Source organism: Melanostigma gelatinosum (genome assembly GCF_949748355.1).
Source record: "Melanostigma gelatinosum genome assembly, chromosome: 13".
NCBI classification, from domain to species: Eukaryota; Metazoa; Chordata; class Actinopteri; order Perciformes; family Zoarcidae; genus Melanostigma; species Melanostigma gelatinosum.
Window position 1 is genome coordinate 25,126,813 of NC_136646.1, and position 18,925 is coordinate 25,145,737.

General features: G+C 44.0%; 2 protein-coding genes across 4 annotated transcripts; both read left to right on the forward strand.

Moving 5' to 3' along the window:
- Positions 1-419: 419 nt before the first annotated feature.
- amdhd2 (amidohydrolase domain containing 2) lies at positions 420-10,693 on the forward strand. Of its 2 annotated transcripts, none has more exons than XM_079282102.1 (12): positions 420-731; positions 1,962-2,099; positions 3,663-3,799; positions 5,331-5,470; positions 6,291-6,345; positions 6,446-6,658; positions 6,743-6,831; positions 9,093-9,237; positions 9,316-9,423; positions 9,597-9,665; positions 10,033-10,134; positions 10,232-10,693. In XM_079282102.1, the coding sequence occupies exons 2-12, from the start codon at positions 2,017-2,019 to the stop codon at positions 10,309-10,311; spliced, it is 1,221 nt and encodes a 406-aa protein (XP_079138228.1). In that variant the 5' UTR covers positions 420-731; positions 1,962-2,016; the 3' UTR covers positions 10,312-10,693. The 2 variants fall into 2 exon arrangements, with proteins under 2 accessions (XP_079138228.1, XP_079138229.1); XM_079282103.1 differs by having other exon boundaries at positions 711-731; positions 2,000-2,099.
- Positions 10,694-10,915: 222 nt separating this feature from the next.
- Positions 10,916-16,756, forward strand: LOC306786301 (E3 ubiquitin-protein ligase CHIP-like). Of its 2 annotated transcripts, XM_079281036.1 has the most exons (9): positions 10,916-11,046; positions 12,057-12,256; positions 12,547-12,745; positions 12,826-12,995; positions 13,074-13,157; positions 13,676-13,732; positions 14,749-14,865; positions 14,948-15,091; positions 16,677-16,743. In XM_079281036.1, the coding sequence occupies exons 2-8, from the start codon at positions 12,149-12,151 to the stop codon at positions 15,071-15,073; spliced, it is 861 nt and encodes a 286-aa protein (XP_079137162.1). In that variant the 5' UTR covers positions 10,916-11,046; positions 12,057-12,148; the 3' UTR covers positions 15,074-15,091; positions 16,677-16,743. The 2 variants fall into 2 exon arrangements, with proteins under 2 accessions (XP_079137162.1, XP_079137161.1); XM_079281035.1 differs by having other exon boundaries at positions 14,948-16,756.
- Positions 16,757-18,925: the final 2,169 nt, after the last annotated feature.

Genomic DNA, 18,925 nt, shown 5'->3' on the forward strand with positions numbered 1-18,925 from the left:
CGCTGCAGCCGATCGGACTGATGAGATGTTGTTCAACATGTAAACAGTGAAGACGATCACAGATTAAACTCTAGTTTATATTTGATACGTTTTATGATTCAACATCTGGTTTAAATAAATGAATCGATTATTTCCCGAGCTGAATCTATTTGAGGACGCTGATTGGCTAAATTGTATGTCACTCATTTATATATCTTTAACCAGCAATTGGCTAAACTGCTTGATAGCCCCGCCTCTTTTGGGCAGTTTCTCTTGTATTACACTTGATTGACTTTGTACTTTCTCCAGAATAAAGGGTCAGAAGCAGTGAGTTGTGGACAGTGCTCATCGTCAGTGCACTTCAGGGACAGTTGGTTCTCGTGTGCTGATCAGCTGACCTGCAGCAGTCACATGACATCCGTTTCACTCGTTCCTATTCGACGGACTCAGCTGAAAACGCTTCAGCTTCAGGTCCAACACCAGACGAGTACTTTGATCCTTCGGAACACTCGTCGGGTTATTCATTGACCTGCTAATGACAGGAGCGCTGAATGAAGACACGGAACGAGCGGTCGCCGAACTCTGTTATTAATAAGCTCGTTTAATGTAGCTCGCTGCGGAAGAAGAGCGACGTGACGGTTGAACAAGTTGACATTCTACTGGAATAAGTGTAGTATTGTGTATTTGGTGTACGCCGAATTGAGGACTGGACTGCAGCGGTCCTCGGACTGCTTCCCTCTTTCCCTCTCAAGGTACGTCAAGCCCCTCCGAGCTAACGACTCCTTCACGTGGCTGTTTTCAGAATGGAGTTTGGATTCGTGCGCTTCACGCAGATAACAGACCAGAGCCACAAGCAGTAGTTTTCTGCTCGTTGCAACACTGATGATCAGGGGTCAAAGTCAGCTGCTGCACCTCCAGGATCAGATGATATCTGACATCAGATGATATCTGACATCAGATGATATCTGACGTCAGATGATATCTGACGTCAGATGATATCTGACGTCAGATGATATCTGACGTCAGATGATATCTGACGTCAGATGATATCTGACGTCAGATGATCCTGGTGAGTCATGCTCGTGCACTGATTATGGTTTTTAAATCGTTTAAAGTGGTCTGCAGACTGAGTTTAGGGCAGTAAAAGCTGCTCATATGTGCAAATGAAGGAAGTGTTTGTTGAGAATAATTGGACTCAACACATCTGAGAAGTTAAGAAACATTTCCTGTGTGATGATTGGCTGCTTCTATTCGTCTCATGTGACAGTAAACTGAATATATTTGTTCGTTTGTACAAAAAAACAACAACCTTGGACTTTCGGAAATAATGATGGAAATGTTTTACTTTAATTTGCACTCAAATACTGTATTTAAGTACAATTTACTTGTACTTTACTTGAGGCATATATTGTTACTGCACTACATTTATCTGAAAGCTTTAGTTACTTTACAGATTCAGAGTATTAACCAACTAATAAATGAAGTATTACTACAGATTAAACTACCAGCAGTATATAAAGTCGTTCAAATGAACTCCATCTTTAAAGTGATGAACACATTAATCCATCAATAGTTATAATACTATAAAATATACATTATTCTGCATAGTGAGTACTTTTCATTCTGGTACTTTATTTCAATGCATATAATTTTGCTGAAGTAAGATTCTGAATGTAGGACTTAAACTTGTAACAGAGTATTTCTTCACTGTAGTATTAGTACTTCAACTGAAGTAAAAGATCGGAGTACTTCTTCCACCAGACACATTTTCTGACATGTTTTTAAAAATGCTTGTTTGTCCAAAGATATTCAGTTTGAGAGAGAAAAAACAATTAAAGGAATTTACTTGAAACATTTCTTAAACGATTAATTGATGGTGATCAAATTAATCAATCTATAAAATCTGTGTAGTTGCAGCCCACGGCAACAAAGTATTAAAATGTTGAACGAGAGCGTTTCATTTGTTCTGCTGCATCTTTCAGTCCTCTGACGCTGAGTGGACGGAGTTTGTCTCCACCAGTCTGCTGAGGGACAAACATGCCGTCCAACAAGTCAGTGTCTGACGCTTCAATCACCCAGTTTATCAACTGTAGAATACTGAGAGAGCACCAGCTGCAGAGGTAACATTTACATCAACACATAACGGAACACTTCATCCTTCAGTTTATCACAAATATTCAACATCAACACATAAAGGAACACTTCATCCTTCAGTTTATCACAAACATTCAACATCAACACATAACGGAACACTTCATCCTTCAGTTTATCACAAACATTCAACATCAACACATAAAAGAACACTTCATCCTTCAGTTTATCACAAACATTCAACAACACATAAAGGAACACTTCATCCTTCAGTTTATCACAAACATTCAACATCATCACATAAAAGAGCACTTCATCCTTCAGTTTATCACAAACATTCAACATCAACACATAAAAGAACACTTCATCCTTCAGTTTATCACAAACATTCAACAACACATAAAGGAACACTTCATCCTTCAGTTTATCACAAACATTCAACATCAACACATAAAGGAACACTTCATCCTTCAGTTTATCACAAACATTCAACATCAACACATAAAAGAACACTTCATCCTTCAGTTTATCAGAAACATTCAACAACACATAAAGGAACACTTCATCCTTCAGTTTATCACAAACATTCAACATCATCACATAAAAGAGCACTTCATCCTTCAGTTTATCACAAACATTCAACATCTACACATAACGGAACACTTCATCCTTCAGTTTATCACAAATATTCATCATCAACACATAAAGGAACACTTCATCCTTCAGTTCATCACAAACATTCAACATCAACACATAAAGGAACACTTCATCCTTCAGTTTATCACAAACATTCAACATCAACACATAAAGGAACACTTCATCCTTCAGTTTATCACAAACATTCAACATCATCACATAAAAGAACACTTCATCCTTCAGTTTATCACAAACATTCAACATCATCACATAAAAGAACACTTCATCCTTCAGTTTATCACAAACATTCAACATCATCACATAAAAGAACACTTCATCCTTCAGTTTATCACAAACATTCAACATCATCACATAAAAGAACACTTCATCCTTCAGTTTATCACAAACATTCAACATCAACACATAAAGGAACACTTCATCCTTCAGTTTATCACAAACATTCAACATCAACACATAAAGGAACACTTCATCCTTCAGTTTATCACAAACATTCAACATCAACACATAAAGGAACACTTCATCCTTCAGTTTATCACAAACATTCAACATCATCACATAAAAGAACACTTCATCCTTCAGTTTATCACAAACATTCAACATCAACACATAAAGGAACACTTCATCCTTCAGTTTATCACAAACATTCAACATCAACACATAAAGGAACACTTCATCCTTCAGTTTATCACAAACATTCAACATCAACACATAAAGGAACACTTCATCCTTCAGTTTATCACAAACATTCAACATCAACACATAAAGGAACACTTCATCCTTCAGTTTATCACAAACATTCAACATCAACACATAAAAGAACACTTCATCCTTCAGTTTATCACAAACATTCAACATCAACACATAAAGGAACACTTCATCCTTCAGTTTATCACAAATATTCATCAACACGTGTGTGTGTGTGTGTGTGTGTGCAGAGAGGACCTGTGGGTGCGTGACGGGAGGATTTTAGATCCAGAGAAGTTGTTCTTTGATGAACAAGGATACGCAGACGAACGTGTGAACTGTGAAGGCAGCATCATCGCCCCGGGCTTCATAGACGTCCAGATCAATGGTAACACACAGCAGTCTATCCTCTGTCCTCAGGAGGACACTTTGATCCTGTAGGACACATTGCTCCTGTAGGACATGTCCTCAGCTGTCTGTCCTCTTGTCCTCAGGAGGACACTTTCATCCTGTAGGACATGTCCTCAGCTGTCTGTCCTCTTCTCCTCAGGAGGACACATTGATCCTGTAGGACATGTCCTCAGCAGTCTGTCCTCTTCTCCTCAGGAGGACACTTTGATCCTGTAGGACATGTCCTCAGCAGTCTGTCCTCAGGAGGACACTTTGATCCTGTAGGACACATTGCTCCTGTAGGACATGTCCTCAGCAGTCTGTCCTCAGGAGGACACTTTGATCCTGTAGGACATGTCCTCAGCTGTCTGTCCTCTTCTCCTCAGGAGGACACATTGATCCTGTAGGACATGTCCTCAGCAGTCTGTCCTCTTCTCCTCAGGAGGACACTTTGATCCTGTAGGACACATTGCTCCTGTAGGACATGTCCTCAGCAGTCTGTCCTCAGGAGGACACTTTGATCCTGTAGGACATGTCCTCAGCTGTCTGTCCTCTTCTCCTCAGGAGGACACATTGATCCTGTAGGACATGTCCTCAGCAGTCTGTCCTCTTCTCCTCAGGAGGACACTTTGATCCTGTAGGACATGTCCTCAGCTGTCTGTCCTCAGGAGGACACTTTGATCCTGTAGGACATGTCCTCAGCTGTCTGTCCTCAGGAGGACACTTTGATCCTGTAGGACATGTCCTCAGCTGTCTGTCCTCAGGAGGACACTTTGATCCTGTAGGACATGTCCTCAGCTGTCTGTCCTCAGGAGGACACTTTGATCCTGTAGGACATGTCCTCAGCTGTCTGTCCTCAGGAGGACACTTTGATCCTTTAGGACATGTCCTCAGCTGTCTGTCCTCTTGTCCTCAGGAGGACACTTTCATCCTGTAGGACATGTCCTCAGCTGTCTGTCCTCTTCTCCTCAGGAGGACACATTGATCCTGTAGGACATGTCCTCAGCTGTCTGTCCTCTTCTCCTCAGGAGGACACATTGATCCTGTAGGACATGTCCTCAGCAGTCTGTCCTCTTCTCCTCAGGAGGACACATTGATCCTGTAGGACATGTCCTCAGCAGTCTGTCCTCTTCTCCTCAGGACACTTTGATCCTGTCGGACATGTCCTCAGCTGTCTGTCCTCTTGTCCTCAGGAGGACACTTTGATCCTGTAGGACATGTCCTCAGCAGTCTGTCCTCTTGTCCTCAGGAGGAGACTTTGATCCTGTCGGACATGTCCTCAGCTGTCTGTCCTCTTGTCCTCAGGAGGACACTTTGATCCTGTAGGACATGTCCTCAGCAGTCTGTCCTCTTGTCCTCAGGAGGACACTTTGATCCTGTAGGATATGTCCTCAGCAGTCTGTCCTCTTGTCCTCAGGAGGACACTTTGATCCTGTAGGACATGTCCTCAGCTGTCTGTCCTCTTGTCCTCAGGAGGACACTTTGATCCTGTAGGACATGTCCTCAGCAGTCTGTCCTCTTGTCCTCAGGAGGATACGGTATTGACTTCTCTCAGGCCTCAGAGGACGTCAGCAGTGGACTTTCCTTCGTGTCCAAGAAGATCCTTCAGCACGGAGTGACGTCCTTCTGCCCCACGCTGGTCACGTCTCCTCAAGCAGTCTATCACAAGGTAACTGGTTTTAACTTGACTTCTCCTGAGTCCTCAAACACAACACAGCAATCCTCCAGATGAGAAGCTCGAGGACATTCGAACCTCACAAACGACCTCCAACTATCCGACATCACTGATTTACTTCACGTCTTTATTCAGATTATTGTCTGAACGTTCTAATGACTTTCATGATTTGTGTAAAGCTTTGTCCTCTTGGACTGTTTGAATATTAACAGAAATATTATTTCTAAGCAATAATCAAAATGTTTATAGAGTCACATGTACATGAAATACTCGTATGAGTATTCAACCAACACGCATATAAATACAAATCCACCTGCTGACTCTGCTGCTATCACATTGTATCACATATAGATATAAATATATACTCTACACATTAATATACATACATATATGTAGTAGTAGTAGTTGTCTCTCTATTCTCTGTGTAGCGTGCTGTTTACATGACATTTTATTCTTATCGTAGTGTTGTATTTACCACCTTATGATTTAATTATTACTTTATTTTTCTGTATCTTGTGCTGCTTTTACCAAAAAAGGCTTATTTTATCAAATTAAATTCTATATTTTCTTTTCTTTAATACTAATAATATGTATAAAATATCCACATTTCAATAAACAGTCAGTTGATTTGACACAGACGTGATTGACGGGTTGATTTAAATGTTCTCAAGTGTCTCAGACGGCTGCTGACTTCAATGATACACTTTTTAAAGTCTATGTTCTTGGTTTTGTCTCACTTTATTATTTGCTGCCGTTCAGATCTGTCCTTTTATTTTAATGACGAGATCATCTTCATCATGGAAACGTGTTTTAGGTTCTGCCTCAGGTCAAAGTTCACGATGGGGGACGGGGCGGAGCTGGAGTTCTGGGTGAGATGCTGATCTCCGTCGTTTCTATCAAACAAACAGCATTTTATTTTATATCCTGTAAGAATATATATATATGTGTATATGTACATGTATGTGTCAGGCTTCCATCTGGAGGGCCCGTTCATCAGCGTGGAGAAGAAAGGAGCTCACCCGGAGAGCTTTCTGAGGACCTTCCAGGCCGGCGGGATGGAGGACCTGATGGACGCCTACGGCAGCCTGGACAGCATAGCCATGGTGACGCTGGCTCCGGAGCTGGCCGGCAGCCAATCGGTGGTGAGGGAGCTCTGCCGGAGAGGCGTCACCGTGTCTCTCGGTGAGCGTCGGGGTAGTACGGGTACTCTGCGGGTAGTATTTCTGTGTGTACACACCTGTTACTGATGGGATGTTTCCTCTTCAGGTCACTCTGTGGCCAACCTGTCTCAGGCGGAGGAGGCTGTTCATCACGGAGCCTCTTTCATCACCCACCTGTTCAACGCCATGCTGCCTGTGAGTAGTACTTCTACTGGAGCAGGGTACTTCTACACTGTGGTAGTACTTCTACTGGACCAGGGTACTTCTACACTGTGGTAGTACTTCTACTGGACCAGGGTACTTCTACACTGTGGTAGTACTTCTACTGGACCAGGGTACTTCTACACTGTGGTAGTACTTCTACTGGACCAGGGTACTTATACACTGTGGTAGTACTTCTACTGGACCATAGTACTTATACACTGTGGTAGTACTTCTACTGGACCAGGGTACTTCTACACTGTGGTAGTACTTCTACTGGACCAGGGTACTTATACACTGTGGTAGTACTTCTACTGGACCAGTGTACTTATACACTGTGGTAGTACTTCTACTGGACCAGGGTACTTCTACACTGTAGTAGTACTTCTACTGGACCAGGGTACTTCTACACTGTAGTAGTACTTCTACTGGACCATGGTACTTATACACTGTGGTAGTAGTACTTCTACTGGACCAGGGTACTTCTACACTGTGGTTGTACTTCTACTGGACCATAGTACTTATACACTGTGGTAATAGTACTTCTACTGGACCAGGGTACTTCTACACTGTAGTAGTACTTCTACTGGACCATAGTACTTATACACTGTGGTAGTAGTACTTCTACTGGACCAGGGTACTTCTACACTGTAGTAGTACTTCTACTGGACCAGGGTACTTCTACACTGTGGTAGTACTTCTACTGGACCATAGTACTTATACACTGTGGTAGTAGTACTTCTACTGGACCAGAGTACTTATACACTGTAGTAGTACTTCTACTGGACCAGGGTACTTCTACACTGTGGTAGTACTTCTACTGGACCAGGGTACTTCTACACTGTGGTAGTACTTCTACTGGACCAGGGTACTTCTACACTGTGGTAGTACTTCTACTGGACCATAGTACTTATACACTGTGGTAGTAGTACTTCTACTGGACCAGGGTACTTCTACACTGTGGAAGTACTTCTACTGGACCAGGGTACTTCTACACTGTGGTTGTACTTCTACTGGACCATAGTACTTATACACTGTGGTAGTACTTCTACTGGACCATAGTACTTATACACTGTGGTAGTAGTACTTCTACTGGACCAGGGTACTTCTACACTGTAGTAGTACTTCTACTGGACCATAGTACTTATACACTGTGGTAGTAGTACTTCTACTGGACCAGGGTACTTCTACACTGTAGTAGTACTTCTACTGGACCAGGGTACTTCTACACTGTGGTAGTACTTCTACTGGACCATAGTACTTATACACTGTGGTAGTAGTACTTCTACTGGACCAGAGTACTTATACACTGTAGTAGTACTTCTACTGGACCAGGGTACTTCTACACTGTGGTAGTACTTCTACTGGACCAGGGTACTTCTACACTGTGGTAGTACTTCTACTGGACCAGGGTACTTCTACACTGTGGTAGTACTTCTACTGGACCAGGGTACTTCTACACTGTGGTAGTACTTCTACTGGACCAGGGTACTTCTACACTGTGGTAGTACTTCTACTGGACCATAGTACTTATACACTGTGGTAGTAGTACTTCTACTGGACCAGGGTACTTCTACACTGTGGAAGTACTTCTACTGGACCAGGGTACTTATACACTGTGGTAGTACTTCTACTGGACCAGGGTACTTCTACACTGTGGTTGTACTTCTACTGGACCATAGTACTTATACACTGTGGTAGTACTTCTACTGGACCATAGTACTTATACACTGTGGTAGTAGTACTTCTACTGGACCAGGGTACTTCTACACTGTAGTAGTACTTCTACTGGACCATAGTACTTATACACTGTGGTAGTAGTACTTCTACTGGACCAGGGTACTTCTACACTGTAGTAGTACTTCTACTGGACCAGGGTACTTCTACACTGTGGTAGTACTTCTACTGGACCATAGTACTTCTACACTGTGGTAGTACTTCTACTGGACCATAGTACTTCTACACTGTGGTAGTACTTCTACTGGACCAGAGTACTTATACACTGTAGTAGTACTTCTACTGGACCAGGGTACTTCTACACTGTAGTAGTACTTCTACTGGACCAGGGTACTTATACACTGTAGTAGTAGTACTTCTACTGCAGTAAAGGACGTGAGTACTTCTCCTTGTCTTCCTGAAGTTGCTCGTCTCCGTTTATCTCTGATTAGATCTCATTTTCTTGTTCTTGTTCTTGTTCTTCTTGTTCTTGTTCTTCTTGTTCTCCTCCTCCTCCTCCTCCTCCTCCTCCGGTCCAGTTCCACCACCGTGACCCGGGTATCGTGGGTCTTCTGACCAGTGACCGGGTCCCTGCAGGCCGGACGGTGTACTACGGCATGATAGCTGACGGGATCCACACCAACCCGGCCGCGCTGCGCATCGCTCACAGAGCGCACCCTTCAGGTCAGAGGTCGCCGCCGTCGTCCCGGTTGACAAAGCTCTGATGTCACTTCCTGTCGTGACCCGTGACTGTACCCTCAGGTCTGGTTCTGGTGACGGACGCCATCGCGGCGATGGGTCTGCCTCCTGGGCGTCACACTCTGGGCCAGCAGGTCATTGAGATCCAGGGTCTTCACGCCTACGTGGCAGGTCTCAAGCTCCTCCTCCTCCTCCTCCTCCTCCTCCTCCTCCTCCTCCTCCTCCTCCTCCTCCTCCTCCTCCTGTTCTACTGATTGTTGGAGGACGTACAACTTTATTGACACTGTGATGGTGAACGGTAAACTGGTTTTAATTGTAATCTGTGAGCTCGTTCTGTGTTCCAGGCACGACGACGCTCTGCGGCAGCATCGCCACGATGGACATGTGTGTGCGTCACTTTAAACAGGCTGCAGGTGAGCTGGTGCAAAATAACTTAAGAAGACCAGCAGAACCGCAGCTAAACAAATGATATGTCACGATTGTAGTTCTTTGTTGAGTTGTAGTTCTTTGAGTTGTGGAGCAACACGAAGCGTCTCAAAGACGGTTTTGTTGTAAAATGTTTGTACATTCAGATACTTGGATATTAAAAGAATTACTACCAGAAATGTTTCCCTTTTCGTAGCAGGAAGTCCTGAGATTTCTCCCCAGAAATGTTTCTAAATGCAGAAAATGAACCAGAAAATAACTCAATATTCCTCATGATTCAAACACTGTGACTTGTGACTGAACTTGAGGAGCAGTTCCACTCAACGATGTGGTCTTTTGGTTCCATGTGACCAGGCTGCAGTGTGGAAGAAGCTCTGGAAGCTGCTTCGCTCCATCCGGCTCAGCTGCTGGGTGTCGTCCACAAGAAGGGGAACCTGGACTACGGATCGGACGCAGGTCAGGGTCCAGAGGAGCGTCTCCATCTCTCGTTAGGAACAGTCGTTATTATTATGTCATAATTATATATTCATGTTTGATGTGTCCGTGTTCGTAGACCTCGTTCTGCTCGACGACGCCCTCGACGTCAAAGCCACCTTCATCTCTGGAGAGGAGGTCTGGAGAAAAGAACCATAGAAGAAGAAGTAGCCTGAAGCTGGGAGCCGCGGTGCCTTCAGGGGGAAGCTGTAAATCGCAGAACCACAAATCTGTTGAATGTTGTTGTTCATCAGAAAACACAGGGAACTTTATCTTCAGCTGCTCTATTTTAAAAACGATCCGGTTCAGCTGATTGGAAACTGTTGGATGGATGAAGTCTACGGACCTTTCTTGAGTCTCAGTTGTACTTTTGAATGTTTAGTTTGAAAGTTCAACTTGGAACGATGACTGAAGTTCCCCTAAATATTTTGTGTTTGTTAATGCAAAACATTATTATTGTTAGAGACAGAAACATATAAACTATGCAAATGTTTGAAACCTGTTATGATGCTTCGTCAATTAAAACATGTTTAGCTCTTTATCCTATCGTTATATATATGCATGAGTTTAATGTATTTATTGTATTGGTGCAATAGAATTTCAAAAAGAGTGAAGTTATTTATTTTTATATAATTTATTTAATAATATTTTATGTATTATTTATTATTCAGAAAACATCTATTTATATATTCTTTTCACAATAAAAAGTAAAAACTTTTATTTTCATTGTTGACGTGGGGGCGTGTCCCCCGATGACGCGTCACAGATCGCAACCAAAACAGCTGTTGGCAAGACAACTTGTAGCTAGGTAGCTAGCTCCATCACAACAAACAGCTCATTTCACAACGTTTTTACTTTTTAATACGAGAGAGAGGTGAACCAGCAGCTACGCAGGTATGTCAGTGTGATGTTATCGATGATGTATCGGTGTGAAATAATGCTAACTTGTTAGCTTCATGCTACTAACGCTAGCGACACGTTAGCTACACGTTAGCATTGATTTACCTGAAAGCAGCAGCTTGAATTTAGCTTAAAAATATGACACGTCAGTGTTTATTTAGTCTCTAACGTCAACAATCGACACCGTGTTAACGTGTAGATCAGTAATCAGTAACGTCATCGATCGGTTCTTATTGTGTTTGATGTTCAATAACTCAGCCAGCGAGAAACATGCGGAGTTCTCGCTCCGACAGTGATCCGCATCCGGCCCAACTTCACGGCTCAAGTTCGGCCCCGATGAGGCCGTAGTGCGGTGTGTCGGTACCGGTCTCAGGTCGGCCCAATGTCGGCATGAATCAACAACGCGAGCCCCCCTGATCCACCTCCAGCTCCTCTGAACACTCCCTCACCTTTCGCTGCTAATCACATGAATAGATGACCTTCAAATGCATCATAAAGCCTCTCAGAAATACTGTTAATTCATCTTTCATATGCTGTTAAAATATGAAATCAACAACAGTAAATATGACAACAAATGACAACAAAAAAATGTAAAAATAAAAAACAAATAAATACAAGTAATTTAAATTAAATAAACAATGAAAATGATCCAAAAACAATGATTAAAGCTTATAAACTATGGCTGTAATATTACTCCAGATTAAAAACCAGATAAAAAAGATTTGAATACTTTTAATTCTAACATCCAGAGGCAGGTTTTCTTCTGGACTTTTTAAGATAACTCAGACTAAAATAAAGAGTTTAACAGACTTGTTACAGGCAACTTTAGTATTATTAATTCAAATGAATGTAATTAACATTCACAACATATACAAACAAGTCAGTACAAGTATTACAATGACCAGAGATCTCCAGAAGCGACCTGTTGTAGAGCATGTTGTACACAACGCTGGTCAGTATGTCGAGCAGCTTAACGCTTCCGGTCTCTGCTCTTCTGGTCTCAGTCTCCGTCCTGGTCTGTTGGGGTCTGAGCGGCAGGATTGGGAAGCAGACCGAAGGGCCGGCTGCCGGCGGTGCAGCGAGCCCGGTGGACAGAATGTCAGAAAGCGCCTCGGCGTCGGCTCAGGAGCTGAAGGAACAGGGAAACCGCCTCTTCCTGAGCCGCAAGTACCTGGAAGCTGCTGCCTGCTACAGCGGAGCCATAGTAAGAGATGGAGAACCGGGTTCTAACAACTGGGTTCTACTCTTTTAAAAAGCCTGAATACATGCAATGCCCGAGTCTTTCGCCTAAAGATATCTATTGAAATGACATTACCATACAACACGACACGTCATGATGCGACAGGAAACGATCCAGCACGATGAGCTCAGATGTATTTTTAGTGGCCCAGCAGGCGAGCTCCGCTCCATCTGATCCTGAGTCTGTGTTTGACGGATCCTCTTGAGTTGAGTATACGGAGAGCGAAATGTTGAATCTGTGTTTTGATGTTTCAGACCCACAGTCCGTCCGTCCCAGCGTACTACACCAACAGAGCGCTGTGCTCCGTGAAGCTGCAGCAGTACGACAAAGCTCTGGCCGACTGCCGACGCGCTCTGGAGCTGGACGGCCAGTCGGTGAAAGCTCACTTCTTCATGGGTCAGTGTCACCTGGAGATGCAGAGCTACGACGAAGCCATCGGCAACCTGCAGAAAGGTACCGGGGATTCTCCACGTCGGGTCGATGCACCGTAGTTCACACACGGGAGGAGAGTACCTTTACGTTTGTTTCCCCAGCGTATAACCTGGCTAAAGAGCAGCGGCTGAACTTTGGCGATGACATCCCCGGCGCTCTGCGGATCGCCAAGAAGAAACGTTGGAACAACATGGAGGAGAGGAGGATCCACCAGGAGAGCGAGCTGCACGCCTACCTCACCAAACTCATCTTCGCTGAGAAGAAGAGGCAGGTCTACGACGAAGAACACGCATGTCACAGTAGATTTGTTCCTGTAAATGTTAAGTGTGTCTGTTGAATCTGCAGAGAGCTGGACGGCTGCAGACACAAACAAGAAGACAAGTCAGACCACGGCCGAATTCAGCAGCATCCAAACGACCTCCACACCAAACATGTAGGTCTTCTGTTGTGATCGTCTTTGTTTGTAAAACACAGGAGACAAGTGAAGCCAGAGCTTCATGAGTTAAAGATGCATTCTCTCTAGTGACCACCAGGGGGCGACTCCTCTGGTTGTATAGAAGTCTATAGAAAATGACTCTACTTCTCTCTTGATTTATTCCCTCAGTAAACATTGTAAACATGAGTTTATGTCTCAATCTCTAGTTTCAAGTCTTCTTCAATACAGCATGATGTTCATTTAGTACATTATGGTCCATTTAGAGTCACACAGACCATGAAGCAGGGGATGCTTTAGGGCGGGGCTTACTGTGATTGACAGGTCTCTACGTCCTCTCTCTAAAGAAGCCGAGGTCTCCTCCTGCTATTTAAAGCTCTCTGGAGCTGAAGATGTCAGCGTGTATATATTGATCCTTGTCGCTTGATGTTTGCTGTGCTAATAGTTGTATGTAATCATGTAATGTAATAATATTTATCTTAGGATGAACCGGTTGATGTCTGATTACTTCTGCACAGGACAAATATGTGTCCGACATGGAGGAGCTCTTCTGTCAAGTGGACGAGAAGAGGAAGGTCAGTGTTGATGGAGGACATCTTCCAAAGATACAAATGATCCACTACTGAGGAGGAGGAGGAGGAGGAGGAGAGGGAGAGGGAGGAGGAGGAGGAGGAGAGGGAGGAGGCGAGGGAGGGAGGAGGAGAGGGAGGAGGAGGAGGAGGAGAGGAGGAGGAGAGGGAGAGGGAGGAGGAGGAGGAGGAGAGGGAGGAGGAGAGGGAGGAGGAGGAGGAGGAGGGAGGGGGAGGAGGGAGAGGAGGGAGGAGGAGGAGGAGGAGGAGGAGGAGAGGGAGGAGGACGGGGAGGGAGGGGGAGGAGGGAGAGGAGGGAGAGGGAGGAGGAGGAGGGAGAGGAGGAGGAGGAGGGGGAGGAGGGAGAGGGAGGAGGAGGAGGAGGAGAGGGAGGAGGAGAGGGAGGAGGAGGAGGAGGAGGGAGGGGGAGGAGGGAGAGGAGGGAGGAGGAGGAGGAGGAGGAGGAGAGGGAGGAGGAGGGGGAGGGAGGGGGAGGAGGGAGAGGAGGGAGGAGGAGGAGGGAGAGGAGGAGGAGGGAGGAGGAGGGGGAGGAGGGAGGAGGAGGGGGAGGAGGAGGGAGAGGGAGGAGGAGGAGGAGAGGAGGAGGAGGAGGAGGAGGAGGGAGGGGGAGGAGGGAGAGGAGGGAGAGGGAGGAGGAGGAGGAGAGGGAGGAGAGGGAGGAGGAGGGGGAGGGAGAGGGAGGAGGAGGAGGAAGAGGAGGAGGAGGGAGAGGGAGGAGGAGGAGGAGGGAGAGGGAGGAGGAGGAGGAGGGAGAGGAGGGAGAGGGAGAGGGAGAGAGGAGGAGGAGGAGAGGGAGGGAGGGGGAGGAGGGAGAGGAGGGAGAGGGAGGAGGAGGAGGAAGAGGGAGAGGAGGAGGAGGGAGAGGGAGGAGGAGGAGGAGGAGGGGGAGGAGGAGGGAGAGGGAGGAGGAGGGAGAGGGAGGGAGGAGGAGGAGAGGAGGAGGAGGAGAGGGAGGGAGGAGGAGGAGGCAACAGATGTGATGTCCACTGTGTGTTTGACAGAAGCGAGAGATTCCTGACTTCCTGTGTGGAAAGATCAGCTTTGAGTTGATGAGAGAGCCGTGCATCACTGCTAGTGGAGTCACGTACGACAGGAAGGACATCGAGGAGCACCTGCAGGTACAAGTACTCATACTACTCTGTGAAAATACTGTGGTACAAGTACTCATACTACTCTGTGAAAATACTCATTGTCTTGCAGCGAGTCGGCCATTTTGACCCGGTGACGCGTTCTCCGCTGACCCAAGATCAGCTCATCCCAAATCTGGCCATGAAGGAAGTGATTGATGCTTTTATTTTGGAGAACGGATGGGTGGAGGACTACTGACCAATGAGAGCAGAGGAGGTGACTCAGAGGGGCTGTCGGTAAAGATCAAACAAATCGCTTTGTTCCACTTTGATGAGCGACAAACAGAGTTCCAAAGTTATGAAATGATTGTACAGGAAGGAGACGGAGAGGATTCATAAACAGAGAGATGAACGAATGTAAAACTCAACAAAGTTCAAATCAAGTTTCAACATCCGTTCAACCTCTGACGTGAATGTTCTCACAAGTACTCAGAAGTAGAAATACTACGTTATGAAATACTCTGTTACCAGTAAAAGTCTTTGTCGTCAAAGTAAAATAAACGATATAACCGAGTTCATTAATAACAGCATCGTTTTTACAGGTCGTCGCATGTTTTGTATTTAAAGTCCTTGAAGTGGAACTTGTGAGTTTAAAGTAGGAAATACTCAAGAAGAGTACAAATACTTTGTAGACGTAACGTACTTAGTTTCTCTCCAGCAAAGTCTTATTATTAATCAGCAGGCAGCTTTACGAATACATATTCATAAAGTCCAAACAGATACACGTTTAATGTAATATTAATGAATATAATATGATTTAATGCACTTTTGACATATTTTCTTGTCGTTCCTGGAAATCGATTGTGAAGAAGAAGCTCGATGTTTATTTGTATTTAAAGAACCAAAACTTATCAGACATTTTTAAAACTCTTTTGCATCATCAGGGAAATATTTTGGCTTTTCATTTGAACATTTTAGATCATTTAGGTTTTATTAATGTCGGCGCATGAGTAGGGTTTGTTTCTAAAGTCGAGTTTCAGTTGAAGTTTTTCATAAACTTGAAGAATACAAACATTAAAACCAGAATGTTTGATCAAATCATACCTGTAATTACATGTCGTTATTATATTTTATATATTATGTGGTATATAATATATCAAATATAAAATAACTGGAAGCTAATTTAAATCCAGAATCTGTGACTGCAGAAGTATTTCAAGTTTTAAAAGTTAAACCAACAAGACGTCAGATTAACTTCATTCTGCAGAAGAAACAAAACACACGTTTTACTTTAAAATATGAATCCTGTAAATCAATCAACTGACAACATCAATTAAATGTGATGATTTCTGTTCAGCCTGAACGAGGGCCGTCTGCACAGATCAGAGTCCTTCCATTCTGATCAGGATTGATATCATTTCATGTCAGCAACTTAAATCACGTAAACGGCTGTTTGTGCTGCTCATCGCTCAGAGTGGAGATGAGGGAAAGTGTTGCGTTTGCTGGCAAACTAAAAGAGGGGAAATTGTAGTGCTGCAGCTGAAAGAGAGAATGTTGAGAGAAACTCGCCGGCTGTTTTTTGTTGTAAATGTTGAATCAGTAAATGAAGTTTCTTGTGTTGATGTGAGAGGACTCTGCTGCAGCTTCTGTGCTTGTTTTTGCTCAAATGTTGTCCTTGTTGATGTTGAAGTTGTTTTTTTAATTATAAATGATTCAATATGATGTGACATCACAGCTCTGTCGTACAGCAGCATGTTGTTGTTTATCTTTTCTGTTTAAATGTGACGATTACAATCAAGTTAAAGTCCGATTATTTAAAAAGACTGTAGCACATTTACTTCTTAATGCGTTTGATTTTCTAGTTTTCAGTCGCAGTGAGACATCTTACCACACAGCACGTCTTTGAACCATCAACCTGCTGCACAAACACGTTTTAAAAATGTTGTGATAAAATAAATGTTTCATGTTTTTTACATCTTTCAGTCTCGTCTCCTTCTGTGATTGATGACTTTAGATGGTTTAGAAAAGTGTCTTTTTAGTAATAAATGTGTAGCTTTGTTTCGCTCAACTATTATCATTTATGTTCCCGTAAGTAACTGAAATTACTTTATTGATCCTCTGACTTCTCATGACTAAATATCTGAAGAACTAAAGACATGAATCAGTTAATGAGAGGATCATGAGACAAAAGGCTCCACCTTCAGAGGACCAAGATAGTCTTTAGTGTCTTTCTGTTGACTTCTGTCTCTCTGTAGTCATTCTGTCTCTTTGTAGTCATCGTGTCTCTGTAGTCATTCTGTCTCTTTGTAGTCGTGTGTCTCTTTGTAGTCATCGTGTCTCTGTAGTCATTGTGTCTCTGTAGTCGTGTGTCTCTTTGTAGTCGTCGTGTCTCTGTAGTCATCGTTTCTCTGTAGTCGTCGTGTCTCTCTGTAGTCGTGTGTCTCTTTGTAGTCGTCGTGTCTCTGTAGTCATCGTTTCTCTGTAGTCGTGTGTCTCTTTGTAGTCGTCGTGTCTCTCTGTAGTCGTGTGTCTCTCTGTAGTCGTGTGTCTCTCTGTAGTCGTGTGTCTCTTTGTAGTCGTGTGTCTCTTTGTAGTCATCGTGTCTCTGTAGTCATCGTTTCTCTGTAGTCGTGTGTCTCTTTGTAGTCGTCGTGTCTCTGTAGTCGTCGTGTCTCTTTGTAGTCGTGTGTCTCTGTAGTCGTGTGTCTCTTTGTAGTCGTTGTGTGTCTCTTTGTAGTCGTGTGTCTCTGTAGTCGTCGTGTCTCTTTGTAGTCGTGTGTCTCTGTAGTCGTTGTGTCTCTTTGTAGTCGTGTCTCTTTGTAGTCGTTGTGTCTCTGTAGTCGTCGTGTCTCTTTGTAGTCGTTGTGTCTCTTTGTAGTCGTGTCTCTTTGTAGTCGTTGTGTCTCTGTAGTCGTGTCTCTTTGTAGTCTTGTGTCTTTGTAGTCGTCGTGTCTCTTTGTAGTCGTTGTGTCTCTTTGTAGTCGTGTCTCTTTGTAGTCGTCATGTCTCTGTAGTCGTCGTGTCTCTTTGTAGTCGTGTGTCTTTGTAGTCGTTGTGTCTCTTTGTAGTCGTGTCTCTTTGTAGTCGTGTGTCTCTTTGTAGTCGTGTCTCTTTGTAGTCGTTGTGTGTCTCTTTGTAGTCGTGTGTCTCTTTGTAGTCGTGTCTCTTTGTAGTCGTTGTGTCTCTTTGTAGTCGTGTGTCTCTTTGTAGTCGTTGTCTCTTTGTAGTCGTGTCTCTTTGTAGCCGTCGTGTCTCTTTGTAGTCGTGTGTCTCTTTGTAGTCGTGTCTCTTTGTAGTCGTGTGTCTCTGTAGTCGTTGTGTCTCTGTAGTCGTCGTGTCTCTTTGTAGTCGTTGTGTCTCTTTGTAGTCGTGTCTCTTTGTAGTCGTTGTGTCTCTTTGTAGTCGTGTGTCTCTGTAGTCGTCGTGTCTCTTTGTAGTCGTTGTGTCTCTTTGTAGTCGTGTCTCTTTGTAGTCGTTGTGTCTCTTTGTAGTCGTGTCTCTTTGTAGTCGTGTGTCTCTTTGTAGTCGTTGTCTCTTTGTAGTCGTGTCTCTTTGTAGCCGTCGTGTCTCTTTGTAGTCGTGTGTCTCTTTGTAGTCGTGTCTCTTTGTAGTCGTGTGTCTCTGTAGTCGTTGTGTCTCTGTAGTCGTCGTGTCTCTGTAGTCGTCGTGTCTCTTTGTAGTCGTGTCTCTTTGTAGTCGTGTGTCTCTTTGTAGTCGTCGTGTCTCTGTAGTCATCGTTTCTCTGTAGTCGTCGTGTCTCTCTGTAGTCGTGTGTCTCTTTGTAGTCGTCGTGTCTCTGTAGTCATCGTTTCTCTGTAGTCGTGTGTCTCTTTGTAGTCGTCGTGTCTCTCTGTAGTCGTGTGTCTCTCTGTAGTCGTGTGTCTCTCTGTAGTCGTGTGTCTCTGTAGTCGTGTCTCTTTGTAGTCTTGTGTCTTTGTAGTCGTCGTGTCTCTTTGTAGTCGTTGTGTCTCTTTGTAGTCGTGTCTCTTTGTAGTCGTCATGTCTCTGTAGTCGTCGTGTCTCTTTGTAGTCGTGTGTCTTTGTAGTCGTTGTGTCTCTTTGTAGTCGTGTCTCTTTGTAGTCGTGTGTCTCTTTGTAGTCGTGTCTCTTT

Bases quoted from the DNA above. Each gene is read 5' to 3' on its own strand.
- amdhd2 (XM_079282102.1), top strand. From the start codon at position 2,017: ATGCCGTCCAACAAGTCAGTGTCTGACGCTTCAATCACCCAGTTTATC. The intron at 2,100-3,662 runs GTAACATTTACA...GTGTGTGTGCAG, and splicing joins AGAGAGCACCAGCTGCAGAG to AGAGGACCTGTGGGTGCGTG. The intron at 6,832-9,092 runs GTGAGTAGTACT...CCTCCGGTCCAG, and splicing joins TGTTCAACGCCATGCTGCCT to TTCCACCACCGTGACCCGGG.
- LOC306786301 (XM_079281035.1), top strand. From the start codon at position 12,149: ATGTCAGAAAGCGCCTCGGCGTCGGCTCAGGAGCTGAAGGAACAGGGA. The intron at 12,257-12,546 runs GTAAGAGATGGA...TTGATGTTTCAG, and splicing joins CCTGCTACAGCGGAGCCATA to ACCCACAGTCCGTCCGTCCC. The intron at 13,733-14,748 runs GTCAGTGTTGAT...TGTGTTTGACAG, and splicing joins AAGTGGACGAGAAGAGGAAG to AAGCGAGAGATTCCTGACTT.